This window comes from Bos indicus, chromosome 17 (genome assembly GCF_029378745.1).
Source record: "Bos indicus isolate NIAB-ARS_2022 breed Sahiwal x Tharparkar chromosome 17, NIAB-ARS_B.indTharparkar_mat_pri_1.0, whole genome shotgun sequence".
NCBI classification, from domain to species: domain Eukaryota; kingdom Metazoa; phylum Chordata; class Mammalia; order Artiodactyla; family Bovidae; genus Bos; species Bos indicus.
This window is the reverse complement of record NC_091776.1, coordinates 63,373,801-63,393,456: the sequence shown is the minus strand read 5'-3', so window position 1 is coordinate 63,393,456 and position 19,656 is coordinate 63,373,801. Positions and strand designations below refer to the sequence as shown.

Below are 19,656 nucleotides of genomic sequence, written 5' to 3'. Positions count from 1 at the left end.
AAGCAATTATCCTTAAATTAAAAATAAATTTTTTAAAAAGAAAAAAAAGTACCGTAGAAAACAAACAAAAAAAACCCCAAATTTACATATTTGTTTTTAAATGTCTTAAGTAAACCTGAAATTTCTGACCTTCTGATGTCAGCGTGTTAAAACCCAGTCCCGTCTGTAACCAGAGCGGCAGCATCTCTCCCAGAGCGCCAGGTGGGATTCTCAAGCCCCCTTACCTGTCATGTTTATTTTCTTGGGCTGCCCTTAGGAGCTCCTGTATGTTTTTGGTGATCTGCTCTGTCTTCCGGATGACGTCTTCAGTGCTGGGGAGGATGGGGCTAGGGGCCACATGGGGCTCTGCCGTGTCTGGGCCTGAGCTGTCACTCTGCCACACCGAGCTCCTCTGCCTTCCTTTCCTGCTTGACCTGTGAGCGTTAAAGAAGTGGTTAAACGTGACAGGTGCTGATGGGCGGTCTCTCTGCTTCTAGGAGCCGCGGCGTGTGCATCTGCTGGAGGCACGAGCGGGCTGCTACTGTGGTTTCCTTTATCCTGTCTGGCAGGAGACTCGGGGTAAGGCTCGTTGAGCAGCAGCAGCCACTGCTCACGAGGAGGCGGCTTCATTCTACCATGAGGCTGAATGGGATGGCCCTCATAGGAAGGCTAATGATGGGGAAAGGGAGGGAGCAAACAGAATGGGGAGCGTGTGTGGTTATCAAGTCATTTGAATCAAGGCAATTCTTGGGACAGAGATGCAGGGTATAACCTAACGTTGACTTGAAGTGAAGGACTGACTTTAAGCATAATACAGAGACTCAGAGATGAGTCTAACCGGCTGGTAAAAGGAAAAAGGGCCCCTGGGACAATCAGGTGAGATGAGAAAAGGTGTGAACTGTGAACTTATGTCTCGGTATCTGAGGACCTTAAGGGTCTGAGAACAGAGAAGCAGGTGGAGGTGGTAAAGGGCGTGACCAAGCTGTTAGGTTTCTGGTTAAAGAGCCCAGCCCCGAGGCCTTCTTCCTGCACAAGTACCCCATGTCATCCAGGTCCCTGTCGTTGGGAGTGTTGTCGTAGTCACTCTCAGGTGTGCTATTCTGCTTCTCCAGCCGGGATGCCTACAAGAGGAAACGTGATCCCATTAGCTGAGAGCACCAGATACTTCCTGAGTGCCCTCCCAGGAATCCTTACCTGTCAGGCCACATGGCCTTCATGCCCTAGACTTCATCTGGGACAGGGGCCAATGCTCTATTAAAAATTTAGTAACAGGGAATTCCCTGGTGGTTCAGTGGTTAGGACTTGGTGTTTTCACTGCCCAGAGCCTGGGTTTGATCCCTGGTTGGGGAATTATGACCCCACAAGCTATGTTCAAGGCCAAAAAAAAAAGTTTTAATTAAAAAAAAATTTTTTAGTAACTGATTAACAGTGGATCCAGAAATGCTTTCTTTCCTATTCTACCCCATCTTCATCTTCACTCCTTAGCTGCTCTGCACCCAGATCCCTGATACAAATTAACAGAGACACGCAAGGCAACACTCACGTTTAGCTAAGAAGTATGGAGTTTAACCATAATATAAAGAGACCCATTTAAGAAGCAAACATGCCATATCATAGATTGGATTGTCAGTGCTGGGAGCTGCTTGCAGATTAGCTGGTCTAATACCAGATGGGAAAAGGAAGGGCCAAAAGAGCCGGGGGTCACCCCTAAGGCCAAAAAGTCAGCAGAAAACCTGGACCAAAACCTGGAGCCTCCGTCTCCTGCTGCCTGCGATGCCCCAGCTCGGGGTTCTGAGATCCACCACTGCTCTCAATCTGGCCCTCCAAGAACCACCCTTAGAGACGGCTTCTGTGAGCCACAAGAGGAAGCCAGACATCACTCATTCATTGCCACACGTTGTTTGTGGGCCAAAATGGATCAAGCCGGTGTGACAACTGGTTTCCAAACATTTTCATCAGTCTCCCCAAACATCTATCCCTTAAAACATAAAGATACAGCGTAAAATAAAAGGGATGCAGGAACCCTTGAACTGTTTTGAGCAATGGCAGCACCACTAAGTACAGGGCCTTCAGGGTGGGGTGGGGGAGTACTACATTTAGAGGGGACCACATTCCTTTGAAGGGAACTGTGTTAGTTCTGGAGTATTTAATACAGAGGATTTCCTCTCATTATTTATCCACAGTGCTTGAGAATTTCTTCATTTGAATAGAAATCTGTGGAAGCCGATTTAAAACCTAGGTTGATTACCAATTGCAAATGACAAACATGAGCTATTTCTAGTTCTATACCCTGAATTTAATCCAAGTGAATCAAAACATGTGACTAAGGAATTTTATTGCAGCTGTAGTAAGAGATAGCTGCAAATTCAGAATTTCTTCATGTGTAAATTCAGAGCCCTGTTTTAAACACATGGAGTCCCTGTAGCTTCACTCATAAGAATGGTTCCCTTAGACTAAGTCAGTTAAGAAAGCCTCCCTAAAGTTTAATTATTTGGTCCTTACTGATCATGCTGCTTGGCCTTCTGAAGGCCTATGTGAGCAGGCAGGCAGGCAGCCCCTATTCTAGAAGCAGAATACTATTAGGACTTGGTGCTTTCACTGCCCAGGGCCTGGGTTTGTTCCCTGGTTGGGGAATTATGACCTCACAAGCTATGGGTAAGGCCAAAAAAAGTTTTTTTAATTAAGAAAAAATTTTTAGTAACTGGTAAACAGTGGATCCAGAAATGGTTTATTTCCTTCTCTACCAGAATATGTGTTGCCTGCTAGCCTCTCTCTGATCTCTCCCAGGTAGAACGCTCTTTCTGTGTGTGCGCTGAGGTCTTTCGCGTCTCCCTTAGATGCTCTATTTGGTTCCAGCCACTTAACACAAGACACTTGCGATGGGCTTCTAAAGAGTCTGTGCTTGAGTTCATCTGGCAAGTGATTGAAAGTGTTGGCTGGCAGCTGCACAGACAGTCCGCAGAGCTAAGTTCTGTAAAAACTACAACATTCAAGATCCCGCTGTTTCGATCTCCTACCAGCAAGCAGCGCTGCTTCACTTGCTGCCTCTGATCTGGCTTCATGAGCCAATCAGTGAGTTAGTGGCTACTGGCTGTCTAGATGAAAGACCAAAGCAGGCACTATATCCCAGGAAGGGAACAGTGAAACCAGGCTCTTCCAGAGATATTTCAAAAAAACAAAACAAAACCAAGACAAAACAAAACCAAAAAACAAACAAACTCCTCTTACCTTTCACAGTGCATGTTTGAATAATCTTTAAATTCCTTTTCCTTTAGTTTTTATATATACATACACACAAAGATGACTGTGTGCTTCCGTGTGTGTACACATATATAGAGCATAAAATAGAATGTGAAACACTTGCATTTAAATAAGGATTCTGAGAAATTTGTCCAGAGTAGTTCCAGTGAAAAAGCTAGAAAACAGAATTAAGCCCAGAAAAATCCCATCTATTTACAATGGATCTTTTTGCCTTCCTTGATGTAAATTTGACAATTACAAATCAAATGTATCACCCATGATCAAAAGTACCAAGTTTAATTGAAGCATGTTACAAGAGTAATGACTCATCTATCTGATTAAAGTACTCAGGAAATGCTTCTTGAATACAGATAACAATGTACAGCAATAACCACCCAGGAAATCGGTTACTTACATTAAATCCTTCATTGTTGTCAACAAAAGCATATTTCGGGCTTTCAAATTAATCAGTGTTAATTTTAAGGAGATTACTGTCAACATGCAGAACTCAGGTCTATTAGTTAAAAGTGCTGCTCTCTTAAAGCTGTTAATAGAAAAGTTACCTTATAGTTGGTGCTGGTTCAGTTTATTTAAGAGAGTGGTAGCTTTCTCTGAATACAGATGTGCCAATAAAAACCTAAACTCATGACGCAGCTGTCAGGAGCAGCTGGGATCACCAGTGTAAATGACGTGTATAAATCACTGTCTCAGCAAGCAGTCCTGGCAATAATTCTCAAAACTACCAAAAATTAAAAAAAAAAACACAAACTTTCACAGCGGACAAAAAGGTTTACCTGACTCTTAGCAACATTTCAAGAAAGATATCATTTCTATTTAGCTGCCCCGGGATGGAACCTGGGTCTCCTACATTGCAGGTAGAGTCTTTAGCACTCAGCCACCAGGAAATTCCTTAAGTGAAATACTCTAGTAAAACCAGTGCAGTTCGACCTCAGAACTGCTCAGAGGATAGCAGCATACACACGCCAAGAGGCTTCTTTTCAATAGGTTACCTCAAACATGCAGAAAAGAGCCCCTGAAGGGCCACAATGAGCTGTGAGGCACTGGGAAATCCCTCCTGAGTGGGAAAGAAGACTCTCCGTAGTTCCAGCCAAACGCGGAGGGAATAGACAAAGGCCTGTGCAAATCCCCCCTGGTCTGTAAAGGTGGTCCCTCACCCACAGCCTCCCTCCCTCCTTTCACTTTAGGGACACCATCCTTCCAGTAAAAGGCGCGAGAGCCAGGACCTGAACACAGGTTTTCAAAGCCTGTGCTCTTCCATGACTTTCCCAGTTTGCTGTCATGTACTCTTCATGCATCAAGGCATTTTTTAAACTGACAGGGCCTTTGGGAGCAGGGGTGTCACCTAACTTCCTAGGACTCTTTAATTGACTTTCTGAAAGGCAGGGTGTGGATGAAGTGCTTAATAAATACTTGCTGCCTGGCTACTCTAAAGGGAGCTTACCTGAATCACATGCTGTTACTGGGAATGTAAATTATACATTGGCAAGTTGGACTTGACCAACTAAGAGTGAACAGCTTTGTACTAACAGCTACCTACACCTCCAATCCGGATGTGGAATGCAGGGACTGCTAAACCTGGGTCTGTCAAGTCAGGTGCTGACATAACACGTCAAGACGTTGAAAAAAAAAAAAAAGAAACACGGTGACTCAGCGTTTCTGTTAGTCCTAATAACACTCTCAACAAAATTGCACAGATTTGCCATATTATGTTTAACCAGCAGCCAGCTAATTTTCTGATTATTTAAAAAGACAGAACGTTCAGAATCAACGTTACAGGGCGAACTGTGGACTGTGTTAAATGTCACGTGAGACTGAGCGATGTGGAGTGAGCTAGAGGGAGGCCCTCTCCCGCAGACATGAGTGCGGGTGTGCGTGCGAGGCCTCATGCAGGACAGAAGGTGGTTAGTGGAGGAGGGAGGGCCAGGAGAAGCACCAAGCGCCCAGGAGCAAGGCCCCTCCTCCAGAGAGCAGACCATTCAGTGTACTTAACCCTTCGGGTGCTCTCGTCCCTCGACCAGGACAGTGTTGAGGGGAAGGAAGGCAGAGATGAAGAGGAGGTCACAAACGCACTCCTCCCGATCTGGAAGGGGAAAAAGAGACACACTCGGGAAAACACAAAACAAGCATGAAACCCCACCACCCACCCTGGCTTCACCTGGGTTCCCAGTTAAAAGACTCCTAAGGAGCAACTCACTACGTGGGATCAGTGCTGAAACGCCCACGCTAGCCAACAACAGATCCCCAGAGATGTTTAATCCCTCAGTGAAATAAATGCCTCTCAGAAATTACTTGGAATCTGTAAGGCTACTTTTCCATGAGGGAAAAGACAGTACCTAGCATAATCTGTCAATTGTGCCAATGGTTTCTTTTTTTTTTTTTTTTAATAGTCTTAAACAAGTATTTGCTTTTTAATCAGGACAGATGATATGAAATGAAAATCTATACAAATGATTTAAAGTTGGTTTATGTATATCAGATACAGTACAGATATGGAACTTTTAAAATTAGACATTTTTACATTTTAAATGTTTTTAAAATCAAAAAGTACACTGTGAAAATGAACAAAGTGGCTTTTCCTAAATTTTGTTCTCAGTTATACAAAAATAAGATTCTTAGTTCAATGGCATTCCCATTACACCAAATGTGTTGAATCAATTGTTTTAGAATGTTTAGCCCAAACAACTTTAAAAGCTGAAGCAGCAGATTCCCAATTACAATATAACAACACTGTAATTTTATCACACTAAACCTTGACAAAATTGAATAGGGTATAATTTCCAAGGCCATATTCTTTACTATTGACTCTGAGAACTTTTTTGGAAATTCCTATAAAAGTGGACTGAAGAGCAACTGACGTTCAAAAAGAAAGTATTACTCTCTGAAAAAATAAAATCATGTAGGTTCAAAATGCAGACAACATTTTGTCAAAACATAGGTTTTTAAAATAAATTAATCCAAAAGATATAAAATTTGAAAACCTCACAACACAATACTTCTTCCATGGGAAAAGCAAGAGTGTTAGCAGCCTGTTACAGAATACCATCTTTGGAACATAAAGCAGGTAAAGTTGATACAGGAGTTTTTACATCTCGTTCTCATGAAATGAAAAAACAACACTTTTTCCCCACAAGGGAGGAGGAGGAGGCAGCAGCTAAGCCGGCACACTGACCACAGGTGCAGGGCTGCCGAGGCCCACACGCTTCCGACCAGGCCTGCACCCCCAGGCCACAGACGCCGCCCGCTCCACTCGGAGAAGTGGAGAAGGCACTCTGAATTCCAAGGGCTCTGCTGCGTAAGTGGGCATGTGCCCGCCTACCTGGAAGAAGATGGTACTTTCTTCCAGTGGTAACCTTTATACATTTTTGGTTTTGGATATGGGGAAGGAAGTTCATAACCAAAAAAGTCCCAACAGTGGCCACCCGGGAAATATACTATGGATATGGGGCAGAAAAAGGGGGAGAGGGGGCCGAGCAAGAGCCAGAATCCCCAGAGCTGCTGGGACACCTTCGGCCACGGGCCCTGACGGCTTGTGGGAACACCACAAGCACCTGTCGACATCCTAATACAGCAAACACAAGGACGGTTCTCGTAGCCCAATTTGGCAAAGCGGAGACTGGGGATCTGCAAGCTGAGAAGAGGGAAGGCAGGGGTCAGGCTGGACAGAGAGTAAAGAGTGGAAGCGCTGGTGGTGTTACTTACGTGCGCCGGGAAAGGCTGGAGTCTCGTCCTGCTCTCTTCGGGATGGTTCACTTCTCCCATTGGGAGATAGGGTTTCTGACCCGATCCTGTCTCGTACATGGACATGGGCCTACTGCCCCGGGCAGACGGACGTCGCTTTAAGGAAGAGTGGTTGGAAGTGTCTGTGTACTCAGAACCAGTTTGCACCTGATATATATTGGTTGTGGCCTGTTTCCTGAGGTTCGAATTTTCACTCTGGAGTGTTTGAAGCTGAAAGACATGTTTGGCAGTGGGACTGTGTTTTTCTATAGCAAGCAGAAAAAGCAAACACCAAGTAAACGCATACGACTACCAGCTTTAACAATAACAACAGTAACAGCTTGCTGAGCTGAAAGTCAAAGGCAACCACAAACACAAACTCTTTCTTCTAGAATGAGTGAAATGCAATCAACTCACTTAATCACTTAAGCAAATGAAATCAATTCTGACTGTGGAAAAGTTGCAGTTTGGACTTTTTAAAAGCAAAATATCTCAAGGCTTAAAGACTGGTCATGGTGGCCCTGGAAAATGTCTGCAGGCAGGCTGTTTCTAAGGCTATTTCAAGCAAGAGCTTGAGATCATTAAGACATCACTTAGGTAAGGCTGTTTCAAGCAAGAGCTTGAGATCATTAAGACATCACTTTGGTAACCTGCTTTTCAGATGAGCCCTGAGCAATTTAGAAATGCCAAAAATGTCAGCAGACACCATGGAAGCAGCACAAAGATAACTTAGAGTTCTTTGCAAAGCAAGAAAGACAGTGAAATCCAGTTTACGGAAAAAAAAAAAAAAAAATCAGATGAGCTATTGCTGCCCAAAAAGCCAACAGGAAAAATTAAGATCAACAAGTTTTTATTATATAATATATTCTTTGAAATTCCAAACAACTGAGTATTTTTTTTTTCCTTAAAGAGAGGGAACCGGATCATGGTAAATTTGCTCTATAAACATATCATGAAGAGAACCGGAGGCCTACTGAACTATCAACATCTTCATCTGAACGCTCCACTGGCGCGCGCCGCCCTCTGGTGATCAGTCATCTTTCAGCCAGGGCCGGAAGACCTGGCCTCGCTCTCCTTTGGCTCTGTCACCCAGAAATGCGACCGTGATGGTGTCAGCTTTAAACACGCTAAGCTGCCTGGCACCACCCCATTTTAGTTAGAGGCTGGCACCTGGAGGCCCTGAATGCTCTTCCCATTGCTCACATGCAGGCTGCTTCATGGTGCTGGATGAATTAGAGTTACAGGGATCGGCAAGGAATTGGGTTCCTCTTTAGCCATCTGGCATGTTAGACACAAGTAACTGAGTCCAGGCTGTACAACGTCCTTCCCCTCTGGTGCTCCTCCATCCTCCAGGGCATTTTATAAGCTGGGTGTGGTATGAGTTCAGCTGTCTACTCCTTGAGAGAGAGCAAAAATCTGACCAAACTCCCCACCGGGGCCAAGGCTCAAGTCCACAAGCAACTGTGTCTGCACCAGAAGATCATTACTTTTTTCCAATAGCCAACCCATTCAGTGTTAGGAGTTACTTTCAATTTCTATTTAGAAAGCACCGCTCTGTGACAAATACACCAATAGTGGCTGCTCCTCTTCATTAATTAGCATCTTTTCCAAGCAACTGTTAAATGTGAAAGATCAGACACAAATCATGCTACTTTGTTGACTACTGTATTAAAAAACTTTACCTGAATTTGAAATAAAATCAATGTTTCTTCACTGAATAAACGAGTTCCATATACTTTATATCAGTAGTGCCAAACGCCTGTGAAAGTCTGACTTACTGACTTTGCCACAGAAATACCCTTGTTTTCTATTTTCTCGAAGCATGACCCTTGAGAAATGAGAGGATGCTTCTACACCTATGCTTCAGGCCATAACTTGTATCTGCAACTCCCTTTCCAAGGATAGAATGGCTGCAAAGTAATAAGCACCTACTGAAAAGTGCTACATTCCAGGAGACAGACAGGCATAACGTGCCTGTCAAAACTACTTACTAGGGAACCCATGTTCTAAAGTGAAATAAATGGTCGAGGGCCAGACAGTGAGGAACATAACTGACACACGGCCCTCAGTGAAGGACGGGGGGATCTGGTCATGTGCTTATCTATGTGGAAACCTCCTAGAAGATTTTAGACAAGGTCTTGAAATCTGAAACTTTATCTTCACACTTTTCACTCTAGAACATCCAGTCTGGATCTCACCTGAATGTGCGAGATCTCAGCTGGTCTCAACTTTAAAAAGTTTTAGTACTCTGAATTTAGCGAGATGTCCTTGGATAAACCTGAATGATGCTTATCTTAATAAGAACCAGGCTATACTTTTTCTGTTTGGAAGGAGTACAACAGGAAATGAAAAGTTACAGATAACAGTTTCAGAAATCAAGAGCATTTTCTAAGAATCAAGGAGATAATCCACGAATGATGACAAATAATTCCACTCAACATTTCTTAAAGAAGCTCGAGACATTTGCTTTCAGAGATTCGAAGTTATCTCTGGTGATTTCTACAAATACTAAAAGGAGCATAACAGAATAAAAATGGTAATGCTTAGCAGACTGATTTGCAGTGGCAAAGTCAGCTTGTTTCAGAAAATGTCACCCCAAATCCATGTTTTAGTTCAACTAATGAGATAAACTATAATTCACTAAACAAAAGACATTTCAGAGAAGAGAGAAGTGCAAGCCCTGTACATTATGGCAAAAGGGCACTTGGTCTGTCTTGTTCATGGCTGCACACCAGCCTTAGACAGGGCCAGGGTGGCAGAGAACAAATGTCTGATTAAAATCTGATTGATCTTCAGGTATTCTTATCCCCTTCTATTACAGGTATTGAAGCCATCTATGTCAAAATGTCTCCAAAAAATGATCTAGACTCAAAAAGAGTCCTGGACCAAGGCCCAGGTGAGGTGCACTGCCGTGTCCTTTCCTGACAAGCAGAGGCACACGGGCCCCTTAGTTCTTCAGCCTTCCCTCAGGAAGCACCGCTGAAAAGGGCCCAGCCACAAACAAGGTGCGCTGTGTCCTCTGGTGGTGGTAACGATTCTGAAGCATTACTCTTCAAGTGACAGTAGGAAGATGCAGATACATACTTTGTTTTCTTTCTGGTTAAGGGAAGCGTGCGTGCATCTCGTTTTGTAGAGCACTGAATGGTGGGAGCAGTGCCGACAAAGTCTAGGGCAGAATTTAGAATTTTTCTACTTCCTCCTCTTAGCATTCTTATAAAGAATGACACACATAATCCTCTCTTAAACATTTTCTTTGCTACCGTCAGCCACACGCTTTTTAGAGATCAATATATTCATGTATTTCTGACTCTCTCAAAAGGTGGCAAACAAGCAAATGCTGAGCAAATGGGATTGTCTCTCACCAGCATACAGTTCTCGCTTGTACACATGAAAGGTTTTCTTATACTGAGTATCTATTCTGCGACTCTGAGGACATCATAAATTAGTGGTAGGAGCTGGCGAACAGCGCAGTGGGACTGTGAGACTAGGCTGCCAGGCCGGGGGTGGGTAACAATAAACAAGAGTGAACAGGGACAGCAGCCCGTGTGTGGCATGGGGTGGGCTCTGAAATGCTGGTGAACACACACCCTGTTCCGGGCTTTCGTCTGCTCTGTCTCATGGTGTGATTAAAATAAGCAGTAAACAGTAAGAATCACATCCATGGAGCTGTGTCTAGCTTCCCAGGAAACACAGGATCCTTGCAAGGGTCTCTACAACTGATATGAACACTTACTTAATAGGTTATGATGTTCTCCTACCTGGGAAACTTAAACTGGATTTATATCTAATCAAAGCTACTTCGTTGAAAATATCCATAATACATACTGCTTCCAAAGAGACAGCTTGGCCCAGAGATTTTCAGGTCTGTTTTTCTTCCCTCTGATCACAAGCATCATGCCTGGGATTCTTCCTTATATACTATGGGGTTAAAGAGCAACCATCCTGGCATTTATTGACATGTTACCTTTTTCTGCATAATTCTCAGCTCGTCACTCAAGTTGTTATTCACCTTCATTAGCTGTTGTATCTTGGCCTCAGAAGCCACTAGAGCGTTTTTGACCTCCAAAAATTCCTGCACAGTGACTGGTCCATCTGATAAATCTGAATCTAGGCTCTAAAAATAAATTGGGGAAAACGTTCACAATCTGAGACGATGATAACATTCAAGACTAACAGCTCAAGAATTTCAAATTCTGACTGTGCCAGCTGGATCGCAAAGTTAATCAAACCAAATCAAGGCTTCTGAGAGGAATACAAAAATAAAACAGAAAGGTAGGGCTCCTACAATAGATGAAAAATTTTCAAGTCAGTATTTTCTGGCAATCAGACAGTGGGGCCACAAATCTACTCTAACATTGACTCTGTATACCTATCTCATCTGCCTTTCTCTTGTTTATTTTTCTTTTTTGATTCATTATTTCACTCATTCTGACAGATTTTTACTAAGCACCAGGCAGTGTTCTAGGGGCTTAGGTTACATAAGAAAAGAAAATAGAAAAAGTTTCCTGCTTCCATGGTGTTTACATCCCAACTGAGTGAGAGAGGGAAAAAATAATAATAACTACATAGTATAGGGGAATGTGATAAGTGCTATGGAGGAGGAGTGAGGGGCTGGGGAGCTGAAAGACGGGTGGGGGTGGGTGCATTTTAACTAGACAGCTGGGTCGGGGGACATGAACAACAGCCTGCAGGAGGGGAGGTCACTAGTCTGGTGGACGTCTGGAGGACAGCGTTCCAGCCTGCGGTAGGACTCAGCTAGAGGGCGTGGGTATGCAAGGCCCAGAGGAGGGGGAGGCCGGCCAGTGCAGGGACCCTGTCGTGCAGGGTCCAGTCATGACCCGCCTTCATTTGACTGAACCCAGCACTTCTGGGGAGACTGGCAGAGACGTTTCAGATGGGACGGCTGACTCTTGCTGTCCCCTCCATGTTCCCTGCATCTGCCGGTGGCACCACTGACCCGCACAGCTGTTTACGCTGGAAAACTCCGGACACAACTCGGGTAAATCTACCTTCCCACTTCCAATGTCTAACTTGTCACCAAGCCCTGACTTTCCTGTCTTCCTGTTTGTCCATTCTCAAGTGTTGGCTGAGCCCCTGTGGGCCAGGTCTGGGATATTCAGCGGTAGGCGGGCCAGCCAGGCCCCTGCTGCCCTGGCCTTGGGCTCACCCTCTGTTACAGTGACTTTTTTTTTCCATCCAGACCCTCCCAGCTGAAGAGGCCCTGAGGTGAGCTGTGTCAGCTCTTGTTTGGACCTTGTCGGCACCTCCCTGCCTGGGTTCCTTTCCTCCGCTCCTGACCCACCAGAACGGTCCTCCCCAAACAGAGGACCCAACAAGGTGGACATGGTCTTCCTGCCCTGCCTAAAAGCTTCCTGGGCTCTGCGCTGCCAGCCGAGGTCTCGGCTCTTCAGTCTGGGGTCACACTCCTGCACGGTGTGACCCCTGCCCTCTGCCACAGCTCAGACTCCCTCTCCTTTCAGGCCGCCTCTCCACGTGACCAGACATCCCCCAGGTGCCCGTCTCACCTCCGCTCAGTCTGACCCCTCCCCGCCTCTCCACGTGCCCACGTCCTGGGCCTTCCAGCCTCCCTTGACACTCCCCGTCAGCGACAGGCTGTGTCTGCGTGGGCAGACAGGCTGTGGCCTGCCCCCACGCCTCCGCTCCTGTCTGTATTTATGACCCTCAAACCGCGGTTCCCTCTCCTTTTGGTGAGGACGGCCTCACAGAGGAAAGAGACCAGGCATCATTTAGGAGAGTATTATCCAGAGAAGTTTGGGTAACTACCCAACAAAAGTAAACATTTGTTGAAAGAATAAAACCCACCCGTCCCTCCTCACAGGTTTTATAAAGTCAATACTGCAGCCGGGCTGTGAGTCAGCAACTGACTCAGGGGCGAGGGACCCCCTATTTTAAAACTATTTACCTTGTTGACCTTTGCTTGGGCCAAACTAGTAGAAAACCCAACTTTACCTCCAGAGCACCTTTCCCAGGCCTAGCCCTCAAATGCTTTACAAATCAGGCAAATTTTTAGGAGGAAAGATCTGAAAAAGAACATAAGCTCACTTTCTGTGTGCAATGCACCACCTTACCTTTTGCCTGTGGGCCTTGCTTGCAGTGGCTTCCGGATCCGTGTCTTCGTCTGACGCCACACTGTCGTAGTCTGGCTGGTCATTGTCCTGACTCTCAACACTGTGCTGGTTACTAATTGTTTTCAGTATCAGTTCCACATTGTCTGTCAACAGAAGCAAATAACTTTACTTCAGGCTTGAAAAGAACTTCTTTTTTCCTAAAAGAAAAATGAGCCATTTAAAAGACTGGAAGAAAAATGACAGAAATAGCAAGGTTCTATTCACCCCAAAAAGGGATAACAGAGCACGTTATCAACTAGACAGAGTCTACGGAAAACTATAGAGAGAGAGTAAAGCAACCATCTGAGATGCCTGCCAAAATGGGCACAAATTAGATGGCTAGGGAAGAGCTGCTCATGTAAGGTGGCTGCTGCTGCTGCCGCTAAGTCACGTCACTCGTGTCTGACTCTGTGCGACCCCATAGACGGCAGCCCACCAATCCCCGTCCCTGGGATTCTCCAGGCAAGAACACCGGAGTGGGTTGCCATTTCCTTCTCCAATGCATCCCATTTCCTTCTCCAATGCATGAAAGTGAAAAGTGAAAGGGAAGTCGCTCAGTAGCGTCCGACTCTTCGCGACCCCATGGATTTGCAGCCTACCAGGCTCCTCCATCCATGGGAGTTTCCAGGCAAGAGTACTGGAGTGGGTCACCAGTGCCTTCTCCACATGTAAGGTGGCAGGTCCCCAAATTTGTAATCATTCAAGGAAACAGTATAGCTCGAAATCATGAAAATAAAGCTGTAACTAAGGTACGATTAACTGCAATTCAGTTACAATTGTAACTTTTTTACAAGATAATGTCAAGTCAAAACAGAAAGAAAACTGCTAAAGTAAGCCTAAAAACTAGGAGATCATTGAAAAGGCATGTTGGCCTTTCCTTAACTGAACGCCAGTGAGAAAGAGAGAGAAAGAAAATGACCCACTGGACACACCCATGCAGACCAAGAGCATATGGTTACAGGGAAATAGTGATGGTTCTATCGGCTCTGACACATTATGAATGAAAGACTTCGCAAATTATCCAAGTTTCTCAGCTCTCTTTCAGGCAACTCAAGCAAACCTCGAATTTCCAATACTGTTTATGAACATTTTGAAGGATAATATCTGGGTGATAAATTATGTTTACTCAAAGGGAATTTTAGTTTTCAAAATGAATATGTAAAATATACATACCATCAGATTACAGAAGTAGTAAGGACTCAATATAGAAGGAAAGTTATGACCAACCTAGATAGCATATTGAAAAGCAAAGACATTACTTTGCTAACAAAGGTCCGTCTAGTCAAGGCTATGGTTTTTCCAGTGGTCATGTATGGATGCGAGAGTTGGACTGTGAAGAAAGCTGAGCGCTGAAGAATGGATGCTTTTGAACTGTGGTATTGGAGAAGACTCTTGAGAGTCCCTTGGACTGTAAGGAGATCTAATCAGTCCATTCTAAAGGAGATCAGCCCCGGGTGTTCTTTGGAAGGAATGATGCTAAAGCTGAAACTCCAGTACTTTGGCCACCTCATGTGAAGAGTTGACTCATTGGAAAAGACTCTGATGCTGGGAGGGATTGGGGGCAGGAGGAGAAGGGGACAACAGAGGATGAGATGGCTGGATGGCATCACCAACTCAATGGACGTGAGTTTGAGTGAACTCCGGGAGATGGTGATGGACAGGGAGGCCTGGCGTGCTGCGATTCATGGGGTTGCAAAGAGTCGGACACGACTGAGCGACTGAACTGAACTGAATGATAAGAGTAGTCATTCATAGCTATTGATACATGTTGTTCTATTTTCTGCCAGTCTTTTTCCCAAGCATATACAAATACATACAGATTTTACTATTTGTAGCAGTCACGGTCTATAAAGTTGCTGTGAAGAACAAATCAGCAAATACTGAACCACTGTTCTGAGTGGAAATACAGTAAGGTTCCTGCAAATGTTTGGTCACATTTTTGTCAACTGATAAATACATAACCTTGTTTCACATGCGTTTCTATTTAAAGACATCTTGAATATATATCATTGATCCATCAACATTGAACTCATGGTTAACAGCCCTGTAACTCAGGCCTGAACAAAGCTAATCTAACACATGTATTTTCTGTAAGGCATGTCACCGCCTTTGTGTGCTCAGGAATGCTATACAGCTCTTCAGCACTGTACTTGGGGACCACTTTAAACAGTGAAATTATCAAAAAATGTGAAAACTGTAGCACTAAATAAGTATCAAAAAGGCTACTTGCTTACAGTATAAGAGCTGAAATAAAAGGAAGAGTGTGGCCTTGCTCAGTCTCACATGGGAACATGTGTTTTGGGTGACTCAAATTTTTTACCACACTGTACAGATCCACAAATTACCATCAAAGTGGTGTAAGATTTTAAGGTAATAACTTTTAATTTATTTATCTTTTTGCTGCCCTATGCAACTTGCAGAATCTTAGTTCCCCAACCAAGGATTGAACCTGCACCCTTGGCAGTTAAAGCCCAGAGTTCTAACCACTGGGATGCCAGGGAATTCTCAAGGTAATAAATTTTAATGAATAGGTGAACTGGCAAATATGAGATCCGGGAGTAATGGGGATAAATGGCATCTTTATATTCATTTGTACATATGCATGTACATAAATGTTTTCCTTACAAAACTAGGATGATACTAAACCTTCTTCAAAAAATTATTTTATATTATATCATTACATAGTCCCTGAAAAACAGTGTGCCCTATTCAAATATGAAACTAACCATTGCTCTATTGTTTCCAGTGTAATATGTATCATACATATAATATCTCTAATTCTCCTCAATTAACACCTACAGATGGACCCACCAAGTCAAAGGAAGTTATACATTTTAAGGCTTCAAATTTATGAGTGGACCCTTATCACTGCACCTTCACCAAAATTTAATCGAGTTTCTTAGAACTTGTTTATGTCTGGTTGAGTCAGTAAAATCAAGAAGGACAAACTGCTGTCAGTTAATGATTACTATCTTTGGGGGTAAGATGTTGACTGAAAAACTGAATTCTTATTGAATGTATTTTTCCGGTTCACATTTTTTAAATTTTAAAATGAAAACAACAAAAATACAGTATCAGGGCTGGGGAGGAAGTGTGTTCTCAAGCACCGAGACAGGACCCTGAGCCACTGAACAAGACTTGAAGGGCACCTTGGAAATATGTGCGAGGTGCTCTCTTCCCAACTTTAAACACCAAAAATTCTCAGTGCAGATATCCTTTAACAAGATCTAAGTCATACCTGAATTAATTTCAGAATGCAACTTTATAAGGAAGGCAGGTGACTGAGGGGTAAAAACTCATATATAAGATAAATGTGAATCACAGTTAATAATGTTGAGATATTCAACCAGGACTCAGAGAGAGAAACTTGTCATCACAACATAGTACCAATAAAACTTAACAGGGCTTTACGCTGTGGTATCGATGACTGCTTTAATTATTTTTATAACTTTAACACGTGTGTGAAGTTCAGAAGGCCAAAGAAGCAAACATTTAGAGGTCTGAAACAGTTACCTTTTGAACTAGAGAGAGGGCTGCCTTGCTGTCTCCTCTTGGCATCACTGAGAATGTCGATAACCAGAGTGGCAAACTCATGGGCGTTAAACCGAGCTAGTTTCTGTCTGCCCTGAGGGTGAGAAAATAATTGGAAATATTCCCAGATATAAAAATACACACATGTTCACATAAAATTAGTCAGACTATTGTTAGAGTTCAGCAAAGGCCTTCCAGCATGCTCAAAGTACCATCAATCACAGCCATAACTCAATCAAACTTTGTTTCTGTGTATAGTTTAAAACCATTTACATAATAGAATGATGTAACATTTCTCACAAGGCATATTTCTTTTTGTGAACTGAAACGAAATGGTTCTACTTAATGCTTTATCAATTCTGTTTTGAAATAGGCCTACTAGTTAAAAATCAACTTGAAGGGATAGATTTTTAAATTTCAAGACAGTTTAGATGCTGGGACTCTATCACTATATATAAACATTAATCAATAAAAATGAAAAGAATTTCATCATTTATTCAACTTCTCTCCTTTTGATGGATGCTTAGGCTTGGTTTCTGTGCTTTATCATTACATACAATGCTTCAATGAAAGTATGCATAAAGCTTTGTACTTTTATTTTATTAGGACATATTCCCAAATAAGGTATTTGGATGGAAGTTATTTGGTATCCTGGGTGAAAGGATGCAGTTAATTTTGAGACCTCTGTAACCAGTTAACAAACTGCCTTTCTGCAGTCTGTAGCAATTTAAACTCTTATCTGTAGCATAAGAATGCCACATCCTTACCAGTGTGGAGTCTCCTTTATCATATACTTTATTAATTTGATGGATGAAACACTCATTAATGACTTCAGGCTGCTTTCTTTGATTACTAATGAGGTAAAATATTTCTTTAAAAGGTGTTTGAAAGCCATTTGTAATTCTTCTGTGAACTGTCTTATGTTCTTTCTCAGTCACTTATTAACTTCTGTTGCTTTTCTTATCAATTTGTGATGTGTGTGTTGGTACATAAAGGATATTACCATTTTAATCAGTCAAAAACATTTTAAATACCTGTCCTGGGAAAATAAAATACCACAATATCAGTCATTCCTCAAAGATCACTACTAGTGTGTTTTTGGACTCGGCCACTTGCCTGGTTCCGCGTCGATGAGTACTCGGGATTGACTGGAAGGAAGGGGACGACGGTTGTCTCGGTCACCAGGGTGCTGTGGTTCTGCGTGGCAAGCCAGACTAGCCAGAGGAAAGAGCCAGAGATACAATCTCATCACCACAGGCGCTGCTGCTCCTCTGAGAGCCGCGGCTCCCGCGTTACTAGGGAGACTTGGGGTAGTGCACTCCAAAGCCAACATACACAAGAGTCAAAGTCGACACACGTGTTATCAGGACAGCAGGAGTTGGGCAAGGAGAAACACTGAGGCTGGCAGCTTGCTGCTGCCTATGGTAACAGAGCTTAGTAAACAGAGCCACATGTTAAGTCACCTGCATCAGTCTCTCGCCTGTCAACTTCATCGTACACATCCATGGCAAGTTCTTCAAACAAATGATTACTTAGCTGAAATCAAAAACATATCAGGACACAAGGGACAAGGATTAACACTAGGAGAATGAGTGAGGACTGTGACTTATTCACCCTTCTACCTCCAACGTCTTATCCAAAGCCAGCACTTACTTAGCAAATACCCAGCGTTAAACAGACAATAGCATTTCCAAAATGGTACAGATCCTCTAAAAACACTTGCCACCCGCTGCAGCCTCCCTCCAGACATGCAGATAAGAGATGCACAAGGCAGCTAAAGTGCAAATCTCAAAGACAAGAGTCCATTCTCCACTCGTCGCATGACATCACCTTGAAGTCTCTTCTGCTCTTTCTGGAAAATGTTTGCCAGTGCCCCCCACCCCCATTGTAAGGGATCTTAAACCCTTGGTAGGATAAAGAAGTCAAAACATGCCATCTCAAGAGGATAAAACGTGCCCTGCAGGAAAATACCACCCAGACCTCTGGGTTAAGTCTCTCTGCTGTCTTCCTCAGTACGTTGCTGCTGCTACTGCTAAGTCGCTTCAGTGTCCGACTCTGTGCGACCCCACAGACGGCGGCCCACCAGGCTCCCCCGTCCCTGGGATTCTCCAGGCAAGAACGCTGGAGTGGGTTGCCATTTCCTTCTCCATCCTCAGTAGGTAGGGGTCCTCCAAACCCCCAAAGAACTACCTGAGCATCCCCTACCAAGGACAGCCTGTCTAATCAGTACACCGTGTAGCGTCCCAGCAAAACAGTCTCCACGGCCTGGGGCGCCCGCTTGGCAGCAGCCAGGTCTTCCTCAAACCAATGGAGACTAAGCCCCCGCCAGGCTGGCCCCAGCTCTGCTTGTACTTCCTCCCTCATGAAACCCTGCTGCCCAGTGGATGTTACTTCTGGGGTGACCACTGCCCTGCTCTGTGAGGGCAGATGCTGAATTTGTTCCATTCTCTACTATTCCCTTCATCCCCACACAGGCCCCAGCACTGAGATGGGACTCTAAATATCCATTCATTCACTGACCAGAAGGTACTTCCCGCAGAATTTAAACCTGGCTGTGCACACCTCCGGAGAAGGCAATGGCACCCCACTCCAGTACTCTTGCCTGGAAAATCCCATGGATGGAGGAGCCTGTGGGCTTTAGTCCATGGGGTCGCTAAGAGTCGGACACGACTGAGCAACTTCACTTTCACTTTTCACTTTCATGCATTGGAGAAGGAAATGGCAACCCACTCCAGTGTTCTTGCCTGGAGAATCCCAGGGACGGGGGAGCCTGGTGGGCTGCCGTCTCTGGGGCTGCACAGAGTCGGACACGACTGAAGTGACTTAGCAGCAGCCGTGCACACCTCATTGGGACTTGTTAAAATGGTTACAGTACATTGTTAGGTGACACAGGCAGAATAAACAATTCTGTAATTATGCTTCAGTTAAAAAAGACAGGCATCTGAAACCAGAATAAGAAAAATATACCAAAATACTGAGCCTGAACTTATTAAGTATATAGTAAATGAAAAAAAAAAAGAATATAGTAAATGAAGATGAT

The 19,656-nt window shown here is 43.9% G+C and overlaps 1 protein-coding gene across 10 annotated transcripts in view; it reads right to left on the bottom strand.

Moving 5' to 3' along the window:
• GIT2 (GIT ArfGAP 2) overlaps positions 1-19,656 on the bottom strand; it is a 42,714-nt gene that overhangs the window by 5,846 nt on the left and 17,212 nt on the right. For 3 of the 10 annotated variants that reach the window (XR_011561200.1, XM_070769694.1, XM_070769696.1), the window contains exons 10-18: positions 18,080-18,152; positions 17,733-17,830; positions 16,599-16,710; positions 13,047-13,189; positions 10,922-11,071; positions 6,940-7,188; positions 5,231-5,320; positions 1,018-1,100; positions 225-413 (exon numbers count right to left, since the gene is read on the bottom strand). Coding sequence is in view for 9 of the 10 variants with exons in the window: in XM_070769694.1 (XP_070625795.1) it covers positions 225-413; positions 1,018-1,100; positions 5,231-5,320; positions 6,940-7,188; positions 10,922-11,071; positions 13,047-13,189; positions 16,599-16,710; positions 17,733-17,830; positions 18,080-18,152 (1,187 nt within the window). In the remaining variant the exon portion in view is untranslated. Of the gene's footprint in view, positions 1-224; positions 414-1,017; positions 1,101-5,230; positions 5,321-6,939; positions 7,189-7,790; positions 8,573-10,921; positions 11,072-13,046; positions 13,190-16,598; positions 16,711-17,732; positions 17,831-18,079; positions 18,153-19,656 lie in introns of those variants that run through there. The other 7 variants (XM_070769699.1, XM_070769700.1, XM_070769697.1 and 4 more) reach the window with 6 other exon arrangements.